The sequence below is a fragment of the Belonocnema kinseyi genome, chromosome 2 (genome assembly GCF_010883055.1).
Source record: "Belonocnema kinseyi isolate 2016_QV_RU_SX_M_011 chromosome 2, B_treatae_v1, whole genome shotgun sequence".
NCBI classification, from domain to species: Eukaryota; Metazoa; Arthropoda; class Insecta; order Hymenoptera; family Cynipidae; genus Belonocnema; species Belonocnema kinseyi.
Window position 1 is genome coordinate 121,259,146 of NC_046658.1, and position 22,896 is coordinate 121,282,041.

At 26.4% G+C, this 22,896-nt stretch overlaps 1 protein-coding gene across 4 annotated transcripts in view; it reads right to left on the reverse strand.

Moving 5' to 3' along the window:
• LOC117168488 (tetratricopeptide repeat protein 14 homolog) overlaps positions 1-21,990 on the reverse strand; it is a 43,249-nt gene extending 21,259 nt beyond the window's left edge. The window contains exons 1-6 of one of the 4 annotated variants that reach the window (XM_033354184.1): positions 21,771-21,990; positions 20,906-21,093; positions 16,122-16,246; positions 10,998-11,074; positions 10,621-10,743; positions 4,627-4,841 (exon numbers count right to left, since the gene is read on the reverse strand). In XM_033354184.1, the coding sequence (XP_033210075.1) occupies positions 4,627-4,841; positions 10,621-10,743; positions 10,998-11,074; positions 16,122-16,246; positions 20,906-21,066 (701 nt within the window). In that variant the 5' untranslated portion in view covers positions 21,067-21,093; positions 21,771-21,990. Of the gene's footprint in view, positions 1-4,235; positions 4,255-4,626; positions 4,842-10,620; positions 10,744-10,997; positions 11,075-16,121; positions 16,247-20,905; positions 21,094-21,770 lie in introns of those variants that run through there. The other 3 variants (XM_033354185.1, XM_033354187.1, XM_033354186.1) reach the window with 3 other exon arrangements.
• Positions 21,991-22,896: the final 906 nt, after the last annotated feature.

Consider the following 22,896-nt stretch of genomic DNA (forward strand, 5'->3'; position numbering starts at 1 on the left):
CTTATTTATTTATTGAGTTTGTCTCTAAAGTCCATCAATTTTATTAATAACTCAAATAAATGTTTATTTTATCTTCTTATACTTAAAGTTCAGTGCATATTTAGGTGAAATTACTGTGACTATTATATTATAGTCAATTTTGACTGCACCAAAATCCTAACTTTTTAAGTAAAACTGTCGCATTTTAAACAAGGTAGATGAATTTTTAACTAAATAATTGAATTTTCTACCAAAAAAAGCTCATTTCTCAACAAAATATATGAATTCTCAACCAATTAATTGAATTTTCAAATAAAAAAATATCAATTTTCAACCAAATAGATTAATTTCGAACTAGGAAAGGTAAGTTTTCAATCAAAAATGGATTAGTTAAATTTTCAATTAACAAAATTAATTTTTCACACACAAAAAAAAAAGAAAGAAATTCTCAACCGTTGGTAAAAATAGGTTTTCGACCAAAAATGGAATAGTAACATTTTAAGTTAAGAACATTAAACAAGAAGAATTTTAAAGAAAATAGTTTAAAATTTGGACCAAGTAGTTTTATTTTCAACCAAAAAATGAATTTTTAAACAAGAAGAGTATTTTTTTATCAAAAAAGGCGATTTTTCAACAAAATACATCAATTTTCAACTAAAAAAAAAAAATGAATTTACAACAAAAAATGGAACAATTGTTCAGTTAAAAAAATTAATTGTCAACCAAATTTATGAATTTTCAAATGAAATGATGAATCTTAAAAGTGAAAAACTGAAATTTTAAATAAAATATATTGATTGTCAACTAAGATGAATATTTAATTGGAATAATTGAATTTTCATCTAAAAAGATAAATTTTCAAACAGGAGTAATTTTCTACCAAAAAATATGATATGTAACAAGAAACATAAATTTCCAACACAATAGTTAAATTTTTAACTAAAAAAGACCAATTTTCTACCAAAAATAAAATAGTTCAATCTCAAGTAAAATTTTTTTAAAACAATTTGATGAATTTTCAACTAAAATTATCAATCTTCAACATGAATAGCTACATTTTTAACCAAAAATATGCTTTTTCTACTAAAATAATGAATCTGACTAGAATAATTGAATTTTAAAACAGCGATTAATTTCTACGAAAAAAGACAAAATTACCAAATAAAGAGACAACTTTTCAACAGAAATTGAATTTTCAACTAAGAAAGAATTTTCAGACCAGAGAATTAAAAAAATTGCAAACAAAACTATTCAATTTTAAAGCAAAAATATGAATTTTCAACCAAGAATATCAATTTTCTACCAAAAAGAACGAATTTTTAAAAAATACATGAATTTTTACCCTGGCACAAAAATTTTTGATAAAAAACTATTATTTTCAACCTAAAGAAAAAAAAGTGTTAAATTAATAAGTTAAAAAATTTAATTTGAAAGAAAAAAAAAAAAGAATTTTCAACAAAATAGTCAAATATAGTAATATAAACCTACTTTCACAAATGAAGATTCATTTTTATTCAAATGCATATTCCAATTTAAAAAAAAAATTAAGCACGCTTTTGAAAAGTTCCCTGACTTTAAACAAAAATCCCTGACTTCTCCAGGTTTTTCCAGGCATATAAAACTTCCCTCACAAGTCCAGGTTCTCCAGGTATCACATGTAGGATAGACACCCTGATATTTCAATTTTTGGTACAAAAAAAGGATATTTGTCACACCAAAAAAGAAGTCTTTTTTAGCAAGTTTTCTTGTATTTAAGATTTTTCTTTAGTTAACTTTGAAAAATGTGTTGAACACTCTAGCCCTTTCTACTAATAAAAATAGATTAGAAAAAAATGCAATAAGATAAAATATTATAGAATAGATAAACAACAGGATTCAAAAAGACTAACCTTTGCATTTTTTAAATATATTTTTATAAGTAGATAGATTTTTATTCCTTATTCTCGTAATTTTTGTTTCCTAGTGTATTCTTTTCAGTACGAAACCTCGGGGCTGTTCAAAGTATTTTTTTAAACTAGGCTAGAAAAAAACAATTTGAAACGCTCGAATGTTCAAAACAATTTTTAAGAAAGATAATTTTTTTTAATATGCAGAGTCCTAACATTTAAAATCAATATAACAATCAACTGCAAATTGATTATACTTTAATCGACGGCCCTAATATATGCTACTTTTTTTGCATATCATTTTCGATTCCCAAAATTTTGTTTCTACAACCATATATAACATACTTTTCTCTGATACACTATTTTATGTATTTTATTACATATTTTAAAATTATTAAAACTGAACCAAAATTTATATTTATTTACCGCAGGCTTCACAGTCTTTACCCGAGCCCCCTATAATAATTATTTTGTTGAAAATTCAACAATTTGGTTCATTTTTTTTTTCTTTCCTGGTTGGGAAATAATTCTATTTCCTTTTTTTTTTTTTTGTAAAAATTCCACAATTTGATTGAATTTTCTTTCTTTCTTGATAAAACTGTTGGTTAATTTTACAAATTGATTATTCAATCATTTAATTCAGTCTTGACTGATTTTTTTATTTGTTGAAAATGCCACTGTTTGGTTGAAAATTAATCTTTTTGTTGTTCAAAATTTAAACCTGGCTAAAACTACTCGGTAAAACTAGCTAAAACTACTAGCTAAGACTACTGGCTAAAACTACTCACTACTCAATTAAAAATGCACTTTTTAGCTGAAAATGTAACTATTGACTAAATATTGATCTAAAAAAAAAACTTTTTTGTTACAAAATTAAGCTTTTTGAATTGAAAATTCAAATTATCTATAGAAAAATCGCCTTTTTTGCTTCAAATTTGAACTATTTGGTTGAAAATGCGTACTTTTTGGGAGAATTCAACTGTTTTTAATTTAAAAAATAAAAATATTTATTAAATGAAATAAAATATTTTTTTATTGTTGAAGATTCATCACTTTAGTTAAAAATTCTTTTCTTTGTTGGAAAATTTAACAATAGATTTTTAAATTATTTTTTTTTTAAAGTTAAAAATTCAACTATTTACTTCAAAATAAAAGGTTTTATTCAAAAATTTTAATTTTCTGTACAAAACTCGTCTTTTTTTCTTAAAAATTCGTACTTTTTGAAAAAATTTAACTTTTTACAATTAAAAATAAAAACATTTTTTTGATGAAATATCAACTATTACGTTTTTTTGATAAAACCTCATTTTTTGGTTAAAACTGTAACTAGTTGGCTAAAAGTTCAACTTACTACTCCGTTAGAAATGCATTTTTGTATTAAAGAATCATGACTTTAGTTGAAAATCCTTTTTTCTTTTTATTGAAAATTCGACTATTTATTTTAAAATGAACTATTTTCTTAAATTCAGATTTTCGGGTTAAAAATTCAAACTCCCTGTGAACAATTTGGTATTTTTTGCTTAAAAATTTGTTTTTGATTTAAAATTTAAAAAAATTGTTGTTTGAAATATCGATAACTATTACAGGTTTCATTGATAATAAATAATTTTTTGTTGAAAATTCAAGTACTTGATTGAAGATTCATCAGCTGAGTTGAAAAATGTATCACAGACTGAAAATTCGTTATTTTTGGTAATTTTGTAAATCTTATTTGCTGAAAATTCACTAGCTTATTTCCCTTGTTTATAGAGCAGTTTGGCCTGTGAAGCCTGTTACCTCCATAAAGATGTTTTTGATTTTCAACTACAGAATTGATTTATCTTTCAGGTTTTAGTTTCCCAATTGAATCGTTAGCGATTTATTCGCTATCGATATCCTTAGAAAGTAAAAAATTAGCAAATATTTGACTTTAGTAACATCCAAAATTAAAAAAGAATCTCGTTCAATACTCGCTTTCTAATATTTTGAATTTCTGTTCACGATTCCTAAAAAATGAATCGAAACCTTGTATAAAAATAGGGTCCGAATTCTCGATTTTAGATGTTTTATGGGACTTTAGCGTATGCAAGAAAAAAAAAAAGGGTAATTGGGTAAGAACGGAGACGGACTGTGATCCCTGAACCCTTCATTGATTTTTCCAACCCCTCAGAGAATTACACAAACCTTCCACATCCAAATAGTCCCAATCTATACTTAAAAGTTTGGTAAAACCACAGAACGCTCTCTTCTCGAGTAAAAATGGCCAATAACAACAATTTCAAAAATTTAAATCCATACATTATTAATATCGAGGAGAAATGAAATCGAGAATGGAACTTTAAACCCAAATTCACTCGAGGCGAGCCTTCTGCAGTTTTATCATCCGTTTACCAAAGATTCAGCATATTGAGTCTTGGACCAAGACACAGAAAACCTTGAAACCGATGTGTGACCTTCCTCAAAACGGCGTGTGCACAACAGAGCAGCTGTTCAATCATTATTTTCCCAATGCGTGTATGTGTGTTGGGGCAATAAAATGCAAAAAAAAAAGTGGTGCTGTCTCTGATCGACTGTAAACGTCCAAGTTGAGGAGACAATTAAGTGTGTAGAAAAGAAGATGAAGGGCTTGGAAAGAATGGTGATTTTTTTTTTGTTTGTCAGTCACACTACGTGCTTCGATCGAGCTGAAATTTTAGCTGTAAATTGACTCGAATTCTAATAGTGGGTGGTATATAGTCATATCAAAGTGGAGATAGATTCAAGGCGCCAGCTGGCTACTCACTTGTAAGCATCCGGTAGGTCGTCGGTATGGATAAGACCCATAGGTGGGTGCGGAGCCTGACCCTCGCGAGGGCTTACGTTCATGACGGCGACTACTCGTTCCGCCTCAACGTTTACTTCACTCACACAGACGCACACCAGATCATTGGCCATGTACCCTCGAGTCACACCCTTCTTGTCCACTGCCGGCACTGTCGCCGTGTTCAATATCAAGGCCTGCCAAGTGCAAGGGACGGACGACATCAAATAACAGGAATTAACCACATTAAATAACGAGAATAAAGCAGTTTCAAAACAAATTCGCAGGGTGTCTATCTAGAGTTCTAGAAGACGGACGGTTTTTAATTTAAGAGAAGCGCCCATTTGATCGGAGGTCCCTCACGAAACTGTGGACCTCCAGACTATAGAAAAAAAATTAGTGTTTAGATCACGGTCAATGAAAGTAAAAAAATGGAACACTAAAGCTAAAAAATTTTCCACTTGAGGTAATAAAAACTGAGCTGCAAATGAAAGCACTCAACTGTCAAATTTTGAACTTTTAAAATTGAAATTTAAAAGTTTTTAATTAAAAAATTTTATAGTCAAATGCTCAATAATTTACGCGTATACAATTTAAGGTACTAACATTGTTTAATATACAAAAATATAAAGCCACGTTATCATTTTCAATGCTCTAAATTAAAAAATCAATCAATTAACTTTAAAATTTTTAAAATGATATAATTTTAAGGAATTTTTAGCGAGACACAGTAAATATTGAAAAATTGCTAAATTTTTAACTGAACACTTCTTAAATTACAAATTCAATTATTTTCTTTTCAATAAGTTTAACAATCCTTGGAAAGCTTTAACATTTTATTTCAAAATCTTGAGAAATCTCGAAGTTGTTTTAAATTTAAAATTATTTTGGAAATTTTTTCAGGCCTTCTAAATATCTGTCAAAATAAATTAAATTTTTTCTACAATTTTCAGAAAATCTTGCAAATTTTAGAACATTTCTTCACAATTTGAATGTATAAATAGCAATTGAACATTTATTATTTGTAGGCGACATTTGAGTAACTTTAAGAGATATGTAGAGGTTTTGATAAGATTTAAACTTAATGCAAAACTTGAAATGATAGCCTAATATAAAACAAAATGTAGATTTTCGCAGATTTTAAACAAGAAATTAGATTCTTTTCAAGAGTTGCTAAAGGCTTCAAAAGAATACAAACTTTTTCTTATGATTCATAGGAAAATTTTAAATAATTTTTCAAATTTAAGAGAACATATAAAAAGTTTTTCAGAAATTTAAACAAAATTTTCAAAAAAGATTCTACAAGGTTTTAAGAAAAATTTCTAAAATTTGCATGATAATTTTTTATCTTTTTAAAACTCCTGAATATCTTTTAAAATTACTCAAATTTTTTCTACAAATGTTCATTTGTAAATTATACATCAAAATTTAAAAATTTCACTTACAAATTGAGCATTTTTCAAATACAACAATTAAAATTGTAGCATTAAAATTTTAATGGCTCTTCGAAATTTTAACGATTCCAAGCTTTCCATGTCAAACAATTCAATTAAAGATTCTTTACTTTTAAATATTTGGTTTAAATTTACTTTTCTTAAATAAAAGTTGAAATATTGCTAAATATTCAATAATTAATCTTTTTTTTAAGTAAAAGTTTAAAATTGAATATTTTAGACTGAAACAATATTTTAAATTTAATAAAATCCTTTAATTAAGAATAAATTATTATGAAATTATTTTCAAGTTAAAAATAGTTTAGAAACTTTCAATCACGCGTTTACATTTGTTTAATGGCTAAACTGGTTTAAAATCGTTTTGTCAAATCGTTTTTGTTCACTTTTTATAACTTAAAGTACAGATAAATTAAAAAAATGTACTTCTTTATTAAATAAAAATGTTTTTTATCCAAAATTTTCAACATCAAAGGCTTTCATTTTTTATTTGTTCAAGTCTTTAAGAAATCATTTAAAAATGTAAGCTTAAAAATAAAAATTTTTAATGTAAAAAAAATTTGAATTCGCATTGTAAGCTAAATAATAGCATAATTGACAAAAAGAACAATTCAACTAATTATTTAAAAAGTGTTGACATCGAAAGTGGACAGATTTTTCTTTTACAAATTTGTAAAATTCCTGGTAAAAAAAAAATTCACTGTCATTTCCCGGTCTCAAAAAATTCCCGGTTACCTGGTCAAGCAGCCACCCTGCCCCTGAAAGGGTTAAAATAATTAGGATTCTTCCCAAATAATTTTCTTAAATCCTGAAAATTAAACAAATATTTCCTCACTATCTTCCAGATTCATTTATGACAATTTCGGAACGTTTTTAAATCTTTTTAAATATACTCTTGAAATTAATTTTTCAAAATAAAGTCATTTTTAATTTTCCCAGGGCCGAATACATTTCAAATCAGGCAGTGTTCTACGCTTGAAATCGCCGAATCTCTCGGGGACGAAATATATTGTTTTTTAGAGGAAATTAGACGATACTTATTTTTCCGATTTGCAAAAAAAAAAAAAAAACAATTTGGTTGAAATTGCATACTTTTTAAAAGAAATTAAACTGCTTAAATTTAATTTAACGATTGAACATACTATTGACTTAAAATGCACCTTCTTGAAGATTCTTTTCTTTTATGGAAAATGTAATTACTAATTTTGAAATTATTATTTTTTTAATTATTGCCTTTAAATTTGTTGCCATTTTTTTTTAGCAAGTACTTTTTCTCGGAAACAATGACAGATACGAAAAAATGTTAAGATAAAAGTTTGCACGTTTGAAAAAGTTCTATGTAAAATATTCCATGTTTTTTTGCGATATTTTTCATCGTTTACGAGAAAAATTCCAAAAATTACATTACAAGGGGAAAAAATTCTTCCGGCCTCAAAAATGGTTTAGCCCGCATGATGCTGATAAGATTCCTGTCTTCTATTGGTAGAAACTTTTCCAACATATTTTTAAGAATAAAAAAGGCAAAAAAACAAGAGATATTTTTCATTGAACTCTTTTATAAAGATTAAATTAAAAAATTCGAGTTTTTTGAAAAACAAAGCAGGAATTATAGGTGTTTAATATTTATTACACATCAAAATTCAACGATTTTACTTGTAAATTAAATTTTTTCAAATATGTAGAACAATTAAAATTATGAGGTTCAAAGTTTAGTTTTGAATATTTAATTTATAACCTAGTGATTTTACATGAACCATAAAATATTTCTAAATACTGGAACATTATTATTTTTCCTAATTACAAAATTTCAAATTTTCACATTCTAGACTAAAACAATATCTTAAATTTAATAAAAGCCTTCAATTATAAATATATTATTTTAAAGTAATTTTGAAACTGAAAATAGTTTATAAAGTTTCAATCAGGCGTTTACATTTGATTAATTACGAAGACTTTCAAAATGATACAGTTTAATTTTTAACGTTAAAATTTGGAGATTCTAAACTGATTCCGAATCATCTTGTAAAATTAATTATTATTTACTTGTTAATCCATAATGTATAGTTCAATTTAAAAAATCATGATAATTTATCTTCACATTTGATCAACTAACAAAATTTTTTTAAATTCAAAATTCTTGATTTCAAACGCTAGTAATTTTAATTTTTTTGAGTCTTTCAAACTGCTTTTTAAAATACTTTAAATGAAAAATGTACACTTAGAAATTAAAATCCAAAATAAAAAATTTGTAATTGAAAGATTTTCGATTTACGTAATTATTTACTAAAATCTATTTTTATTCGTGACGTTCAGTCTAAACACCCTTTAACGCAACAGAGCAAAAAATTAAAAAATGATTTTTTTTTAAACAACAGATTTCCAATAAAATAGTTCAATTTTCAACCTAACTAATGAATCTTCAATGAAAATAACTGCATTTTCAAAAAAAAAAATAATTTTTACTAAACAAGATAAATTGTCAAAGAAAACTTAAGAATTATTAAATTTTAAGTTAAAAAAAATAAAGTTCAGCATTTTCAAACAAAGTGATGAATTTTCAACGAAAATTGTAAATATTTTACTGAAATAGTCGAATTTTAAACCATTAAGATGAATTTTCCACTAACATGGTGAATCATTAACTAAAATAATTGAATTTTTTACCAAAAAGATTAATTCAATAAAAAAAATGTCAACTAAAAAAGATAATTTTTCAACCAAAAAATTGAATAATTCAAGTTTTAGTAAAAAAAATTAATTCTCAACGAAAGAGGTGCATTTTTATCTAAAATTATGGAATATTCAACTGGAATAATAGTTACATTTTCATTTTAAGAAAACAACATAATTTTCAAAAAAAATTTGCAACAAAATAGTTAAATTTTCGGCCAAAAATTCACTTCTATTTCAAGATCAAATAAGATTTTATTCAAATAGCTCATATTGCGACCAAAGAAATAAATTTTTAATTGAAATGATGTATCTTTAACCAAAAAAATAATGATCAAAAAAAGGGTTTAACTTTCAACCAAGTGTACATAATTTTATTTTCAACCTAAAGGATGAATTTCGAGTTAAAATTATAAATGTTTAACTGTAATACTTGGATTTTTATCCGGAAAGAATGTTTAAACACGAAGATTAACTTACGAAAAAGATTTAATTGTTCACAAAAAATAGAGCTTTAACCAAATATGTGGATTTTCAACGAAATAGTTGAATTTTAAATTAAAAAAGATAAAATTTTCATCAAAATTGTTGAATTTTGAACGAGAAAAAATGGACATTCGAATTTTTTAAAATTTGAAAATTAGTTTTCAATCAAACTGATTAGATTTCTACTAAAAATATTAATTTTCGACGAAAAAGGCGAACTTTTCACAAAGCACATAAATTTTCAAACAACTAGTTTAATTTCTAAACAAATAAAATGCAATAATAAATTATGATTTAATTAGAGTCAACTGAGATAATATAAAAAATCTGCGACTTTTGATAAAGTAGAAATCACTTTTATAAATTGACAAAAATTATTAAAATAATGGAAGCTTGATTTTTACTGTGATCAGAAATAAATTTCCACTTTTTAAATTAAGTTCCATGTATTTCTGGATTTACCTAATGATGTAGAAATACAGTACTTGCTTTTTCTAATATTTGAAACAGGGAAAGTTTCAAATTCTGGAAAATTTTTATTAGCAAAAAAAAGAAGAGAATTTTAAAATTCAAACCAATTTTCATTTGAAAAAAAAGAAATGTTAAAAATATGACGAATTTGGAGTTGGAAGAGGAATTGTTTTTGTAAATTGCTATTTTATAAATCAAAATTAAAATTAATTTCCTAAATTCCCTCTCCTATAGTCAAAATTATAACTCTTTACTTGATTTTTATTTTTGTATTTCATTTTTTTATTCCCCGTCCAAACTCACAATTATAATCCTTTTAGAAAATTTCCCATACCAAGTCACAATTAAATTTCATTCCAAAATTGAATATTCTATGTCAGAATTATATTTATTTACAACATTTTCTATTGAAATTCAATAATTTAGTAAGTCTTTTTCCAATATTTGAAAGAGAGATGTTTGAAATAGAAGAATTCTGACTCGAAACATGTTTTTTTTTAAATTTTAAATTCCCTTCTTCTAAACTAGGGTTAAAATTCTTTCCCAAAATTCCAATTCCATGACAAAATTTTGTTGTCCCAATTACAATTTTAATTCTTTACAGAAACTCCCTGTCCTAAAGAAAAAGTTATAATTCTTTACGAAAATTCCTGTTTTAAAGTCAAATCTCTCATTATTTTCCAAAATTCCCTGTTTTAAAGTCCACATTATAATTCTTTACTAAAACCCCTTGCCCTGACTCGGAATTATATTTTATTCAGAAAATTAACTGTTCCAAATTAAAATTGTAATTCTGTATTCTAAGTGAGAAATACAATTTTTTCACAAAATTCCCGTCGAATGAAATTTCCGTTTAGACAGACACCCTGATTCTTGAGAAAAAGTCTGTAAAATTTACCTTAACACCAAGATCGGTAACCACTCTCGGACAATCACTACAGTTGCAAAGAATCTTGAGTAATAATCCAGCGGCACTTTTTCCCATCACTTGTGCATAAATTACATCACCCACGACCAAACTCTGAAAATGTAAAATTGTGCTTTATTGAAACAAAAGTTCTATTTTCGTATTTGAAAACTCAGGTCCACAGATAAAGGGCTGAGAGCAAAAGCGAATTAAAAAAAAAAATATATCGTTCTATTATAATATATGACGCAATCCTTTATCTTGTTTCTTGTCAACTAATCTTTGCCTGCAAATTTCGCCATCTTTTCGCCGACGATTTTTTTTTCTTTTGCTCTCAGCCCTTCAGACGAGAAAACTATGGAAATTACCTCTAAAAAGTTTCGAATGCGCTGAGATTTTTCCATTGTGACGAACGAATCAAGCCCTGGCACAGTTGCATAAAACTCTGCAATCAAGTTTCGCAATTTAGAAATATGAAAATTTCGACGATGCAAAGAATGGAGACAAAAAGTGCGGTTGTTTCACATGTCCGATATTCATTGTCTAATGCTTGAATATTCTACAAACACATTTTTGAACATCTATTATACGTTATTAAAGGAACTGCAAAGACGTGTTTGATATGACGTGCTTGGGTGACAGCAGGTGACAAGCAGAATATTTTCGCTAATTAACATTTGAATATCTAGTGATGCTCAATTTTTTTGTCAAAAGGATGGACACTGATTTAGTGCTTGGTTTTTTGTGCATTTTTTAAAATCTTATTTAAAATGCGGTGGATTCCACGCCGGAATCACATAAACTAGACCTTTACATCATCTCCACTCAAAACATGGGAAAAAATTCCCCTACACTTCCAGGTATAATCAGGGTAGTCGTTTTAATCGAAGAAAAAAATTCCCGTTCATTTTCCGGTTTGCAAACATTTTTCACGTCCAATGAAATGTAAAAAATCAAACTATATTCTTAACATTTTTCCATATAAAGTAATAAACAATAAGCAACAAATGAAAGCATTCAAAGTAGAACTCTTGAATTCTAAATTTTGAAATTAAAGTTTAAAAGTTTTTCAATTCAAAAAATTGAGTTCAAATTCTCAAAAATTTTCACATACAAAATGGAAGGAACTAACACTTTTTTAATTAAACAATGTTAAATGAAATGCAAATAAACTGCAAAATTTAGAACTTTTATCAATTATAGAATTCAAAGATTCAGATTAAGTTCCAAAAATATAAATCCACGTTAAAATTTTCAATAATCTAAATTAAAAAATCAAGCAATGAACTTTAAAATTTTCAGAATTATATTATTTTAAGAAATTTTAAGAGCTAGACACATTAAAAATTGAAAAATAATTTTATCAACTTAACAGTTCTTAAATTAGAAGTTAAATTATTTTTATTTTAAATAGTCTAGGCATCCTTCAAAGGCTTTAAAATTTTATTTTAAACTCTTGGAAAAATCTAGAAGTGGTTTTAAATTTTTTGAAATTCAAAATCGTTTTTGAATTTTTTGTCAGAACTTTTAAATATATTTTAAAATGAATTGAATTTTTTCTACAACTTTTAGAAAATGCTGCAAATTAAAAAAATTAAATTTGAATTTATAAATAACAATAGAACACTTATTATATGTAAAATTATTAGAGCAATTTTAAGAGATATTTAGAAGTTTCAAAAAGAATCGAATTAAATTTAAAACTTGAAATACTTACAGCCGAATTTAAAATAAAATGTAGATTTTTGCAGATTTCAAACAAAAAATTTAGAATTTTCTTAAGAATTGTGAAAGAGCAAAGAGAATAAAAATTTTCTTAAGATTCTTAGGAAAATAAAAATGATTTTTCACTTCAAAAAATTATGGAAGATTTTAAGGATTTTTTTTTAATTTTCTGAATTTTCAAAAATTGTACAAAATTTCGATTAATTTTAAAATATATTTAGAAGTTCTAAAAATAACGTTAACACACTTCGTTTAAATTACTTGAAATAGTTTCAAGTTTTTAATTAATTTTGAATGGAGTGTTCAATTGTTATTTATACGTCAAAATTTAACAATTTCACTTACAAATTAAACACTTTTCAAATAGAACAATTAAAATGGTAACACTAAAAGTTCTCCGAAAATCTAAAGATTCAAAGCTTTCTATGTAAAACAATTCAGTTTAAAATTGTTTTCTTTTAAATATTTGGTTTCAATTTACTCGTCTTAAATGAACAGTGAAATGTTGCTAAAAATGACATACTTATTCTTTTTCTACATTAAGAAATTTCAAATTAAATGGGATAAATTAAATAATTTAGACTCACAATATTTTAAATTTAATAAATACTTTCAATTATTACTATATTATTATGGATTTATTTTTAAATTGAAAATAGTAAAACGCACGTTTAAATTTCTTAATAGCTGAGAAAATTAATAGAAATAATATATTAATAAATTTATTTATTAAATTTAATATAAAAAAATAATATAAAGGAATACGTAAAACTCTGAATTAAAAATATATTATTGATAAATCTTGAAATTTTTTATTTAAAAATAAAATTAGCGGAATAGATTATATATGTATTTCAATTCTTATCAAGACTTTCGGATTAAAACAGTTACAATCTGGAAATTCTCAAATTTTGAACGGATCTAGAATTGTTTGGGCAAATCAATTATTTTTCAGATTTCTATACTTTTACAGATCAATTTAAAAAATTGATTTTTGTTTACAGGTCATAAAATAAAACTGTTTTTTATCAAAAATGTTGAACTTCAAATGCTTTTAATCCTCAAAATTGCACTTTAATTATTTGAAAAACTGTTAAGATCGAACTTGGGCAGATTTTTCTTCTGAAATTTCGTAAAATTCCCGGTCTAGCGGCCACCCTGTTTTTTATTTAAAAAATATTCGATTTTAAAAACTTCTGATTTTTAATTTTTTTTTTGAACCTTTAAAACTGCATTTTAAAATTCTTTAAATTAAAATATATGCTTAAAAATTAAAATGGAAATTTTTTAAAGTGATTGTCGAATTAAGCATTCTAAACTAAATGATATAATAATTTATAAAAATAACAATTTAGGAAATTATTTGAAAACGGTTGAAATCACAGTTGGACAAAATTTTGATTCTAAAAATTTGGTAAAATTCCGAGACAAAAAATAAATTCCACCCTTATCATTTTTCATAGTACGAAGCCATTAAAGTACCATTAAAGTAGAATATATATATAGTTTCGTGAGATTAATCTAAAAAGCTTTGAAAAATTATATTAAAAGATATTCTTAAATATATTAGCATGTTCGGGTAAAGTTAATGTGAGTACTATATTAAATTCAAACCGCTTCAATTACCCAATTTTTTCTTCAATAAAAAAGATAAGTTTTTAACCAAAAATAGAATAGTTTAATTTTCAGCTTAATTAATTAATTTTCCACAACAAAAAAACCAACAAATTTTCAGCAAAAGTGATGAATTTACAACTAAAATGATGAATCTTTGATACGACAGTTTAACTTAAAACCAAGTAGTTTTATTTTCAATTAACAAAATGGTGAATATATAAACGGAACCCTTGAATTTTCAACTACAATAAAGAATCAAGTGAAATAGTTACATTTTCAGTAAAAAAAAAAGTAAAAAAAAGAGAATAATGACAATTTGAAACCAAAAATATGAGTTTTCAACTTGACTAGATAAATTTTAAACCAAAAAGATGAATTTTCAACTAAAATTGAGAATTTTTAACTAGAATAATTAAATTTTCCAACAAGATCATTTTTTTTTACCAAAAAGACCATTTTTTTAACTACGAGATAAGTTTTCAACCAAAAATCGAATATTTATTTAAATGTTTAGTTAAAAAATAATCTTCAACCAAAGAATTAAACTTTCAACTAAAATGATGGAATGTGCAATTGGAATAGTTAAAGTTTCAACTTTAATCGTTAAATTTTCATTAAAGAATTTAATTTTCAGCCAATGAAAAAACGAATTTTCAACAAAATAGTTCATTTTTCTACTAGAGATGAATTTTTAAGTGGTACAGTTGAATTTTAAACTAAAACGATGAATTTTTAATGAAAAATTAATTCCCTACAAAAAATCTGTGTCCATTCGTACCAAAAAATAGCCAAATTTATACAAAATTTCTGACAATGATGATTCTTTAAATGGAATAGTTGGATTTACAACCAATAAGAATATTTTTCTACCCAAAAAAAAAACAAATTTTCAACGAAATACGTGAATTTTCAGTTAATAAAATTAATTTGCAAACCCAAATAAAAACTAATTTTGAACAAAAAAACCTGGTAATTCGACTAAAAAAAGTCTATTTTCAAGCAAAGATAGAAGTTAAAATTTCAGTTTAAAAAGTTTAATTTTTAACCAAAATGAATTTTCCACAAAATATTTAAATTTTCAACCAGAGTGACGAAGTTTCAAATAAAATGGTGAATCCGATAATTGAATTTTAAGCAAAAGATGTCTTTTCAAATAAAATTATGAATCTTGAACTGAAATAGTTGAATTTGCAACCAAAAATAATAATTTTCTACCAATAACATTAACTTTCTACAAAAAAAAATAATTTTTAAGGAAATATATAAATTTTCAACTAAAAAAAGATCATTTTTAAACTAAAAAGTGCACCAGATATGAATTCTCAACGAAAATGCTGGAATATTCAACTAGATTAGTTAAATTTTGTATTAAGAAATCAATTAAAACAAACCTATTTTTCACAAAATAGTGAAACTGTCAGGTGAAAAAATTGTATTAAAGTGAAATTATATTTCTTTACTAAAACTTAGGGATCGTCCATATATTACGTAAGAATTTTTTCTTTTGTTTATATCGCTGGGTCCTTTTCAACTTGATAAAAATATTATTTTCGTCTTTATTCAAACAACAGAAAAACGTCTTACGTAATATATGGACAATCCCTTACTGCCCTAAAATAAAAACGAGAACTATTTTCTAAAATTCCTTATTCCAAGCAAGGGTAATGAAGAATAATAAAATGGACATTCAAACATTTAAAAATTAGTTTCCAACTAAACTGATTAGTTTTCTACTAAAAAAATGAAATTTTTAACTATTAAAGATTAATTTTCGACGAAAAAGGCAAATTTTTCACAAAGTAAATAAATTTTCAAAAAACTAGTTTAATTTCTAAATAAATACAAATTAAATAATAAATTATGATTGAATTAGAATAAATTGACATAATCTGAAAAATCTGCAATTGTAGATAAAGTGGAAATTACTTTTCTAAATTGAACAAAATTATTAAAATAATGAAAACTTTAATTCCTCTGCTTCAGGTATATAAAAATGTCCTGATAATTCCAGGTGAGTAGATTCCCTGTTAAAAAATCGATGATGTGAAGGTCTGATTTGAATGAGTCAGACATGGAATTCACCGGACGTAAAATACAATTGGTGAAGATTTAAAACCTTCAGTTTTCTTGAGATGAAATATTCATAATACCTTCATCACCAAGTTGTTGCTTGATTGGCTCAACAGTTGTTTCCAAATTCGACTTGTCATAAAGAGCGTCGGCCTTTTTAGCAATAAACTGCTGTAGTTTTAGCCTCTTTCCTCTGTCGCTAAAGCTGTATAAAATAAACGCACTTTTACACATCCTGCTATAAATTGCGTATCGAAATTTTATTTTTTGATTACGAAAAAATATCGTATTTAAAGTCGTTAGATAAACATGAGGCAAGTGCTGCAAAAAAATTTTAAATACTCTTAATATATCTTCAAAATACAACAAAAACTCAAGTATTTTTACGAGTCTAAAAAATTGCAATTTATAACAAATATTCCCAGGTGGTAAAAATAAAAAATGCTCTTTACTTGAAAGGTCTTTTATAATTTACTAAACAAGAACATTTGCCTTGAATAAATAATTATAATGGACGATTGGTTGACACGCAACTACTTATCTAAATAACTAAATATTTATGTGCTATCTACAAAATAAGAATAAAACTTATCAACCGCGGTAAAAAAAGGAAGTTTTTATCATTCGCCAATAAATACCCATTTTATGAAATTCATAGCTTTCATGAAAAGCTTGTAATTTTAGTTTCATGAAATACAAACTAATATTCCGGAGTTTAACTTTCTTTATTTTTTTATTTCAAAAATAATATTGCGGTGTGTTGATTTTTCGTAATTAATTCAATTGTTTGCAATTCGCTTCTAAAACAATGTCCGACAAAATTAAGGGTTGAATTCTCTTCCCGAATGGAAGTGCCCGTTTTAAGATCCGTCCTAACTACTCGCCACGGTCGCTTGAAATTATTTTCCACTTGTATTTTTAAAAAATAATCAAAATTTAGTATCAATATTAAAAGATAATGTATTTTAAAATAATAAATTACCATAATTTAATATAAAAGTTTTACATTTTTTGAAAAACCTTTGCATTTGGAAGAATGCAGATATGAAAAGCAAGATATGACACGTATCGCTTTGAAATATATCAAGATAAGAAACTCGTAACTTATGATTACGACTGTTTGTTACATTTCACGATATTTCTTACTCAACTGGCGGATAAAAAATGAAAAATGCAACTCAAAAATACCAATATTCGCATTACATAGATTAATATTCATCGGAGAATTTATTCATTCACCCAAGTCTATCAAAATTCAGCGTAAACTGAATGTTAATAAACTGATCAATTTTTAAACAAATTTCGTTTTGATGGGCTCTTTATTTACAGATCAAAAACGGCTTTATTTAAAGCCCAAGTGGAAAATAATATTACACCTCACAGCGATTAAAAACTGAAAGAATTTTTCGCGCTACGATATTCGCTTATAGAGAATTTCTCCAATTTTACCTCCGACTTTTATTGTATCTGACTGATAAGCAGGACTGCCACAGATTAATTTACTTGAAAAAAAATCGGAAAAATGAATAAATTCAGCTATAAATAAAACAAAAGTGACTGCTGCTTAGATCAAAAAAAAACTTGCAATATCACAATACAAACATTTATGTACTCAAAAATGTAATTCTTTCCAAACCAACCAGTTTTCCAAAAATAGAGTAGTCAAATTTTTATTTGAAGCGATTAACTTTCAAACAAAACAAAAATAGACTTCACCAAAAAATTTGTTTTTAAAAAAATTGTGAGACTTTCGACGAAATAGTTGAATTTTCAACCACAAAAGACGATTTCTCAACGAAAAATTATACCGAATATTCAATAAAATATACGAAATACATTAACTTTCAACCAAAAAATAAATTTTCTATAAAAAAAAAAACAACGAATTTTTTAACAAAATACATGCATTTTCAACCAAAAATTTGAAGTTTCTACTAATAAAAAAAGCAAGACTTTCCAACCAATATGAATAATTTTCTACTAAAAACAACAAATATTTAATCAAGAATTTAGCAGTTTAATTTTCAGGTAAGCCCCTTAACTTTCAAAAGAAAAATAATTTCCAACTAAATGAATGTGTTTTTTAAAAAGAGATGATGTTTCGACTATAATGATGAATCTTCAACCAAAAAAACTAGTTGTTAACCAAACAGTTCCAATTTTAACCAAAAAAATATGAATTTTCGACGAAAAATGTAATATAGTTAATATAAAAAAAACGAATATTTTACAGAATAACTCATAATAAATTTTCAACCAGTTGATTTCTCAAAAAAAAAGAAAAAAAAAATTGCTAGAAATTTTTAACAAAATACACGATTGACTTTTCCGCCAAATACTTGATAAATTTACAGTTAAAAAATTAATTTTCAACAAAAAAAAAAGCGAGTTTTCGGAAAATAGTTCCATTTTTAACTAAGGAGATGAATTTCCAATTAAAATGATTAATCGTCAAACAAAAAAATGAATTTTAAATTAAACAGTTGCAATTAGAACTAAATAGTTGCAATTTCAAGCAAAAGAGACGAATTTTCAAACGAAAAAGACGAATTCTTTACAAATCAGTTTAATTTCCAACAAAAAAAGTTATTTTTCAGCGAAGAAAGATGACTTGTCCTACCAAAGATCAATTTTCTATCCAAAAAGAAGAACGTTCAACAGAAAAGTTGAATTTTCATGCCAAAACTTTTCAATAATTTTGTTACATTTTCAACAACAAATAAAGACCATTTTCTACCAAAAGTGATTAAATATTAACAAAAAATTTGAGCTTTTAAGTTAAAAAGTGGAATGTTTTTTGAAGAAAAAAAATTATGTTTCAAGCCACAAAGATAATTTTTTACCAATAAAGATGAATTGACATTTTCGAGGAAATAGATGTGTCATCTGGCAATCTCAAAGTGACACTGACGAAGAATTAGAACAGGCTAGGCTTCGAATTGCGATAAAAAATATAAAAAAAAATCAACACAAAATAGAAATTATCAAGCAAAAAGGGAATAGTTAAATTTTCAATTGAAGAAATTAATTTTCAAAAAAAAAAAAAAAAAAACGGATGTTCAACAAAATAATTCAATTTTAAACTAAAATATGAATCTTCAACTGGCATAGAAGAATTGTCAATTAAATAAAGTGTCATTTTCCACAAAATAGTTTAATTTTCAACAAGAACGATGATTTTTTTCAGTGCGAAATCTGATAATAAATAGAATTTTCATATTATAAATTACAATTTTCATACTAGAATAATTCAATTTTCTTTAAAAAGTGACAAAAGTTACTGCTAAATATTCATTTAAAAAAATTGAACAAAATAGTTGACTTTTCAAATTAATAAACTAAATAATAAAAATTGAATCTTCAAGCAGTTAAAAGAATGAATTTTCGACAAAATACAGGATTTTTCAAATAAAGAATATATGCTTTATTGGCCAATAATTTTTTAAAAAGGCAGAACCATAAATAAACAAATTCTTAATTTTTTGAGAAAATAAGTCGCCTTTGATATCCTTGAAATATTTGTCAAATTGTTGAAATCTCCTGAAGTACTTAAAATCCCGAAATTTCTGTGAAAACTTTTGGAACCGTGAAATTTTTGTAAAATATTTTAAAATTTTTATGTAATCTGAAATATTTCTTTAATCTTAGTTTGTAAAATATTTTGTGTTCATTTAAAATCATTGAAGTTCTCTCAAATTTATTGGAACCTTTTGAAATAGTTTAGAAAAATTTCTGAAATATTTCGCAATATTTTGAAATCTTTCGAATTGTATTCTTTTGAAAGTTTTCAAATCTTTGGAAATGTTCGAAATATTTATGAAATTTCTGCCAAAGTTCCTCAAATTTTTCTTAGATCTTGGTTTGTGAAATATTTTTATCAGGTAAAATCGCAGAATTATTAGAAATCCTTTAAATTTTTTGAAAGTTTTAAAAACTTGGCGAATTATTCAAAATCTTTGTAAAATGATAAAAGACCTTAAAATATTTTTAAATCTTTGAAACCTTTTGTAATCTGATGGACACTTCAACCGCGAGAGATGAAACCCTTGCAAAATCCGTTATATGACTAAGACTCATTCTAATTCTTAAACTGAATTACCACCGAAACCTCCAATTAATAATTTTTATATTATGTAAGTTAAATGTCACAAAAAAGGTATACTTTATCAATCTATATTAGTGCCCAGAAATCCCTTTATTTATTCTGTAATGAGTCAAATATATTGATAATTAAATAAAATGTTTAGAGCAAGATTTCTTCCAGGTTTTCAGGTTCTCTGGAGACCCGAACAAAAATTACGAATTTCGAACTACAAAAAGAGTAATTTTCAAACCTAAAGTCTGACAATAAAACGATAACTTACTATAGATTCCATGCACATATTAATTACATTTTATTTTGAAATATAATCGAAAATGAGATGGGTTAGTGACCTTATCCTTAAAAAGAAGGTGATTACAGTGACTTTTTGTAAAAAGTAAAATTAAACAAAAAAAATGATCGTGTGACAGCCCAGCTGATAAGCTATCCAGTTTCCAGGCACCCTGAAGACACTACGCAATAGACTTTGTCGACCTTGGGATTCGTAATCAGCGTGAAAAAACCATTTACAAAATGAAAAAAATGTATCATGAAAAAAATCCGAGGGCAGATTCAACCCAGAATTTTGTCGAACAGTGTTCGCAGCCTCGTACAAATTGATCAGCCAGTGCAATTTTATTCACAGAATTAAAATCCGATTAGCGTTAGTGTCTCAAGGTCAGAATTTTATCCCTGGGAGTAAAGCACCCTAGATATGATTTGTACAAGACGAACGGAATGAAAATTTAAAAATTTGTTGGAAACGAATTCAAGTGCAAGTACCTGAGCGTTTTTTGTCTCTGCTGATAAATTTCAAAACTGGGTTCTTTGAGGTTTAGCATAGCAAGCTCATTTTCGTTGCGCTCGCTCTCCCAAACTTTCTGCAACTGTTGACCATGGTAATTCAAGGCTTGCGCTACGAGACGCGCTTCCATCGACTCCATATCGGCAGATCAACCTAACCTGTAATACTGTGAGATTTGTCGGTTCATAGAGTGAATTAAATAAATAAGGTGCAAACCCATCGAAACGCAAAAGATTTTGTTTAAAAACGCTATCGAGCGACCTGTCACTCCTACGTGTCTCAACTCACTGATTCACAATAGCCGAATAGCGATTCATTTCCCAAATGCTAATTTCACTTTCAGTGCGCATACATCGTTTCCAGGGAGAAGCAATCGCAAAGTCCAGTTGTTTTTATTATTAGACCTTGACGGGTCGATACTTTTTGTAATATAAATTGATTTCTTTGCGTTAATTACGAGTCCTCGTGTCGCGTCTTTATAATAGATATGTATGTAAACTGCAAAAAAAACAATTGACTGACCCAATCGCATATATCCCAAGTTTCGTACCTGGATCGGAAAAATAATCCGACAGGAAATGGTATCCGATAGAGGTGTCAATGGTAGAGTATTCGTGATACATGCGAATTGCGAGAGTGAAAGCGCGATATTGATTTTACAGCGATAACAAAATGGTCGTTGGATGGTAATGCCGATAATCGGTGAATATATAAAATGCCAAGGCAATGACGCCATGTCACTCAAATGGCCACCATTCCGGCTTTCGCCGACAACACGCACTACCGCTTGCTACGGCACTAGTTTCAGATTCCTCCATCTCACAAATACCAGAAGGAACTTACCTTGTTAACTAAAATTACGTTCCGTTGTGCTAAGAACGTAGATATAAAAAAGTCTCAACTAATCACCCTTGGCGATTTAACAATTAGCTTTTCTCACTACATCCCGTGAACTCTTTCTTTTTTTCGGGTCACGATGTTCGAGACGAGAGCTGCGTCTAGTTCTCTAGAACAGAGTACAGACACATACGAAATTGCACCATATTGTACTGTAGAGTGCTGTAGCGCTGAGAGAGTGTAGTCAATAGTGGGTGGAACATTTCCGGTTTTATCAACGAGATAAGTGCGCATGTTATACTGCGCAAGGAAGCACATGCGACGCCATTGGTTTTGTAGGTTAGGTAGGGATATCCAAGATGTCTGCACACCGAGGGCCAAACAATAATAACAAATGCATGCGGCGAAACTTTATTTTTTTAATAACTTGGAAAAAAATTATTTTTCACTATAAAAATATATTCGAGTAGCACTTTTTATTTTTCTGAAGCTATTCAATTAAATAATAAAATCGATATTTTTTTTGAACGAGAATCTCGCGCCTGATGGCGCGAGATTTTGAACTGGCTTTTACCCATAGCCACTTTGGCCTCTTGGAAATGTCGATAAGAGGTCAAACTTAATTGACGTAATGAGCTGTAACAAGATATCTATACCTCCCCCCCCCCTTCCTCATACTGGACGTAATTAATTGTTTCCAGAATTAATTAGATATTAAACTTGGAACTAACGTAATTTTTTTGTATTTAATGTAATAAATAGTTTGAAGGTAAAGACTTAAACATGCAAATATTTATTCATAATATATGAGTATTCAAGACAAATTTTGATACAAAAATGACGATTTTTCAACAATACATGATTTTTCCACAGAAAAATATCGATTTTCAACGAAATAGTTCAGTCGTGAACAAAAAGAAAACTTTTTTTACAAACAAGGAATAGTTGAATTTTCTGTTAAAAAATGTTCTTTTCAACGACAAAAAAAATTTACACAGAATAATTAAATTTTCAACCAAACATTTAAATTTTCAAAAAAAAAGATAAATCTTCAAGCAAAAATGGACTACGTAAATATTCAGTGTATTTTCAAAAACAAACAAAAAATTATTTTTCCATAAAAATAGTTGAA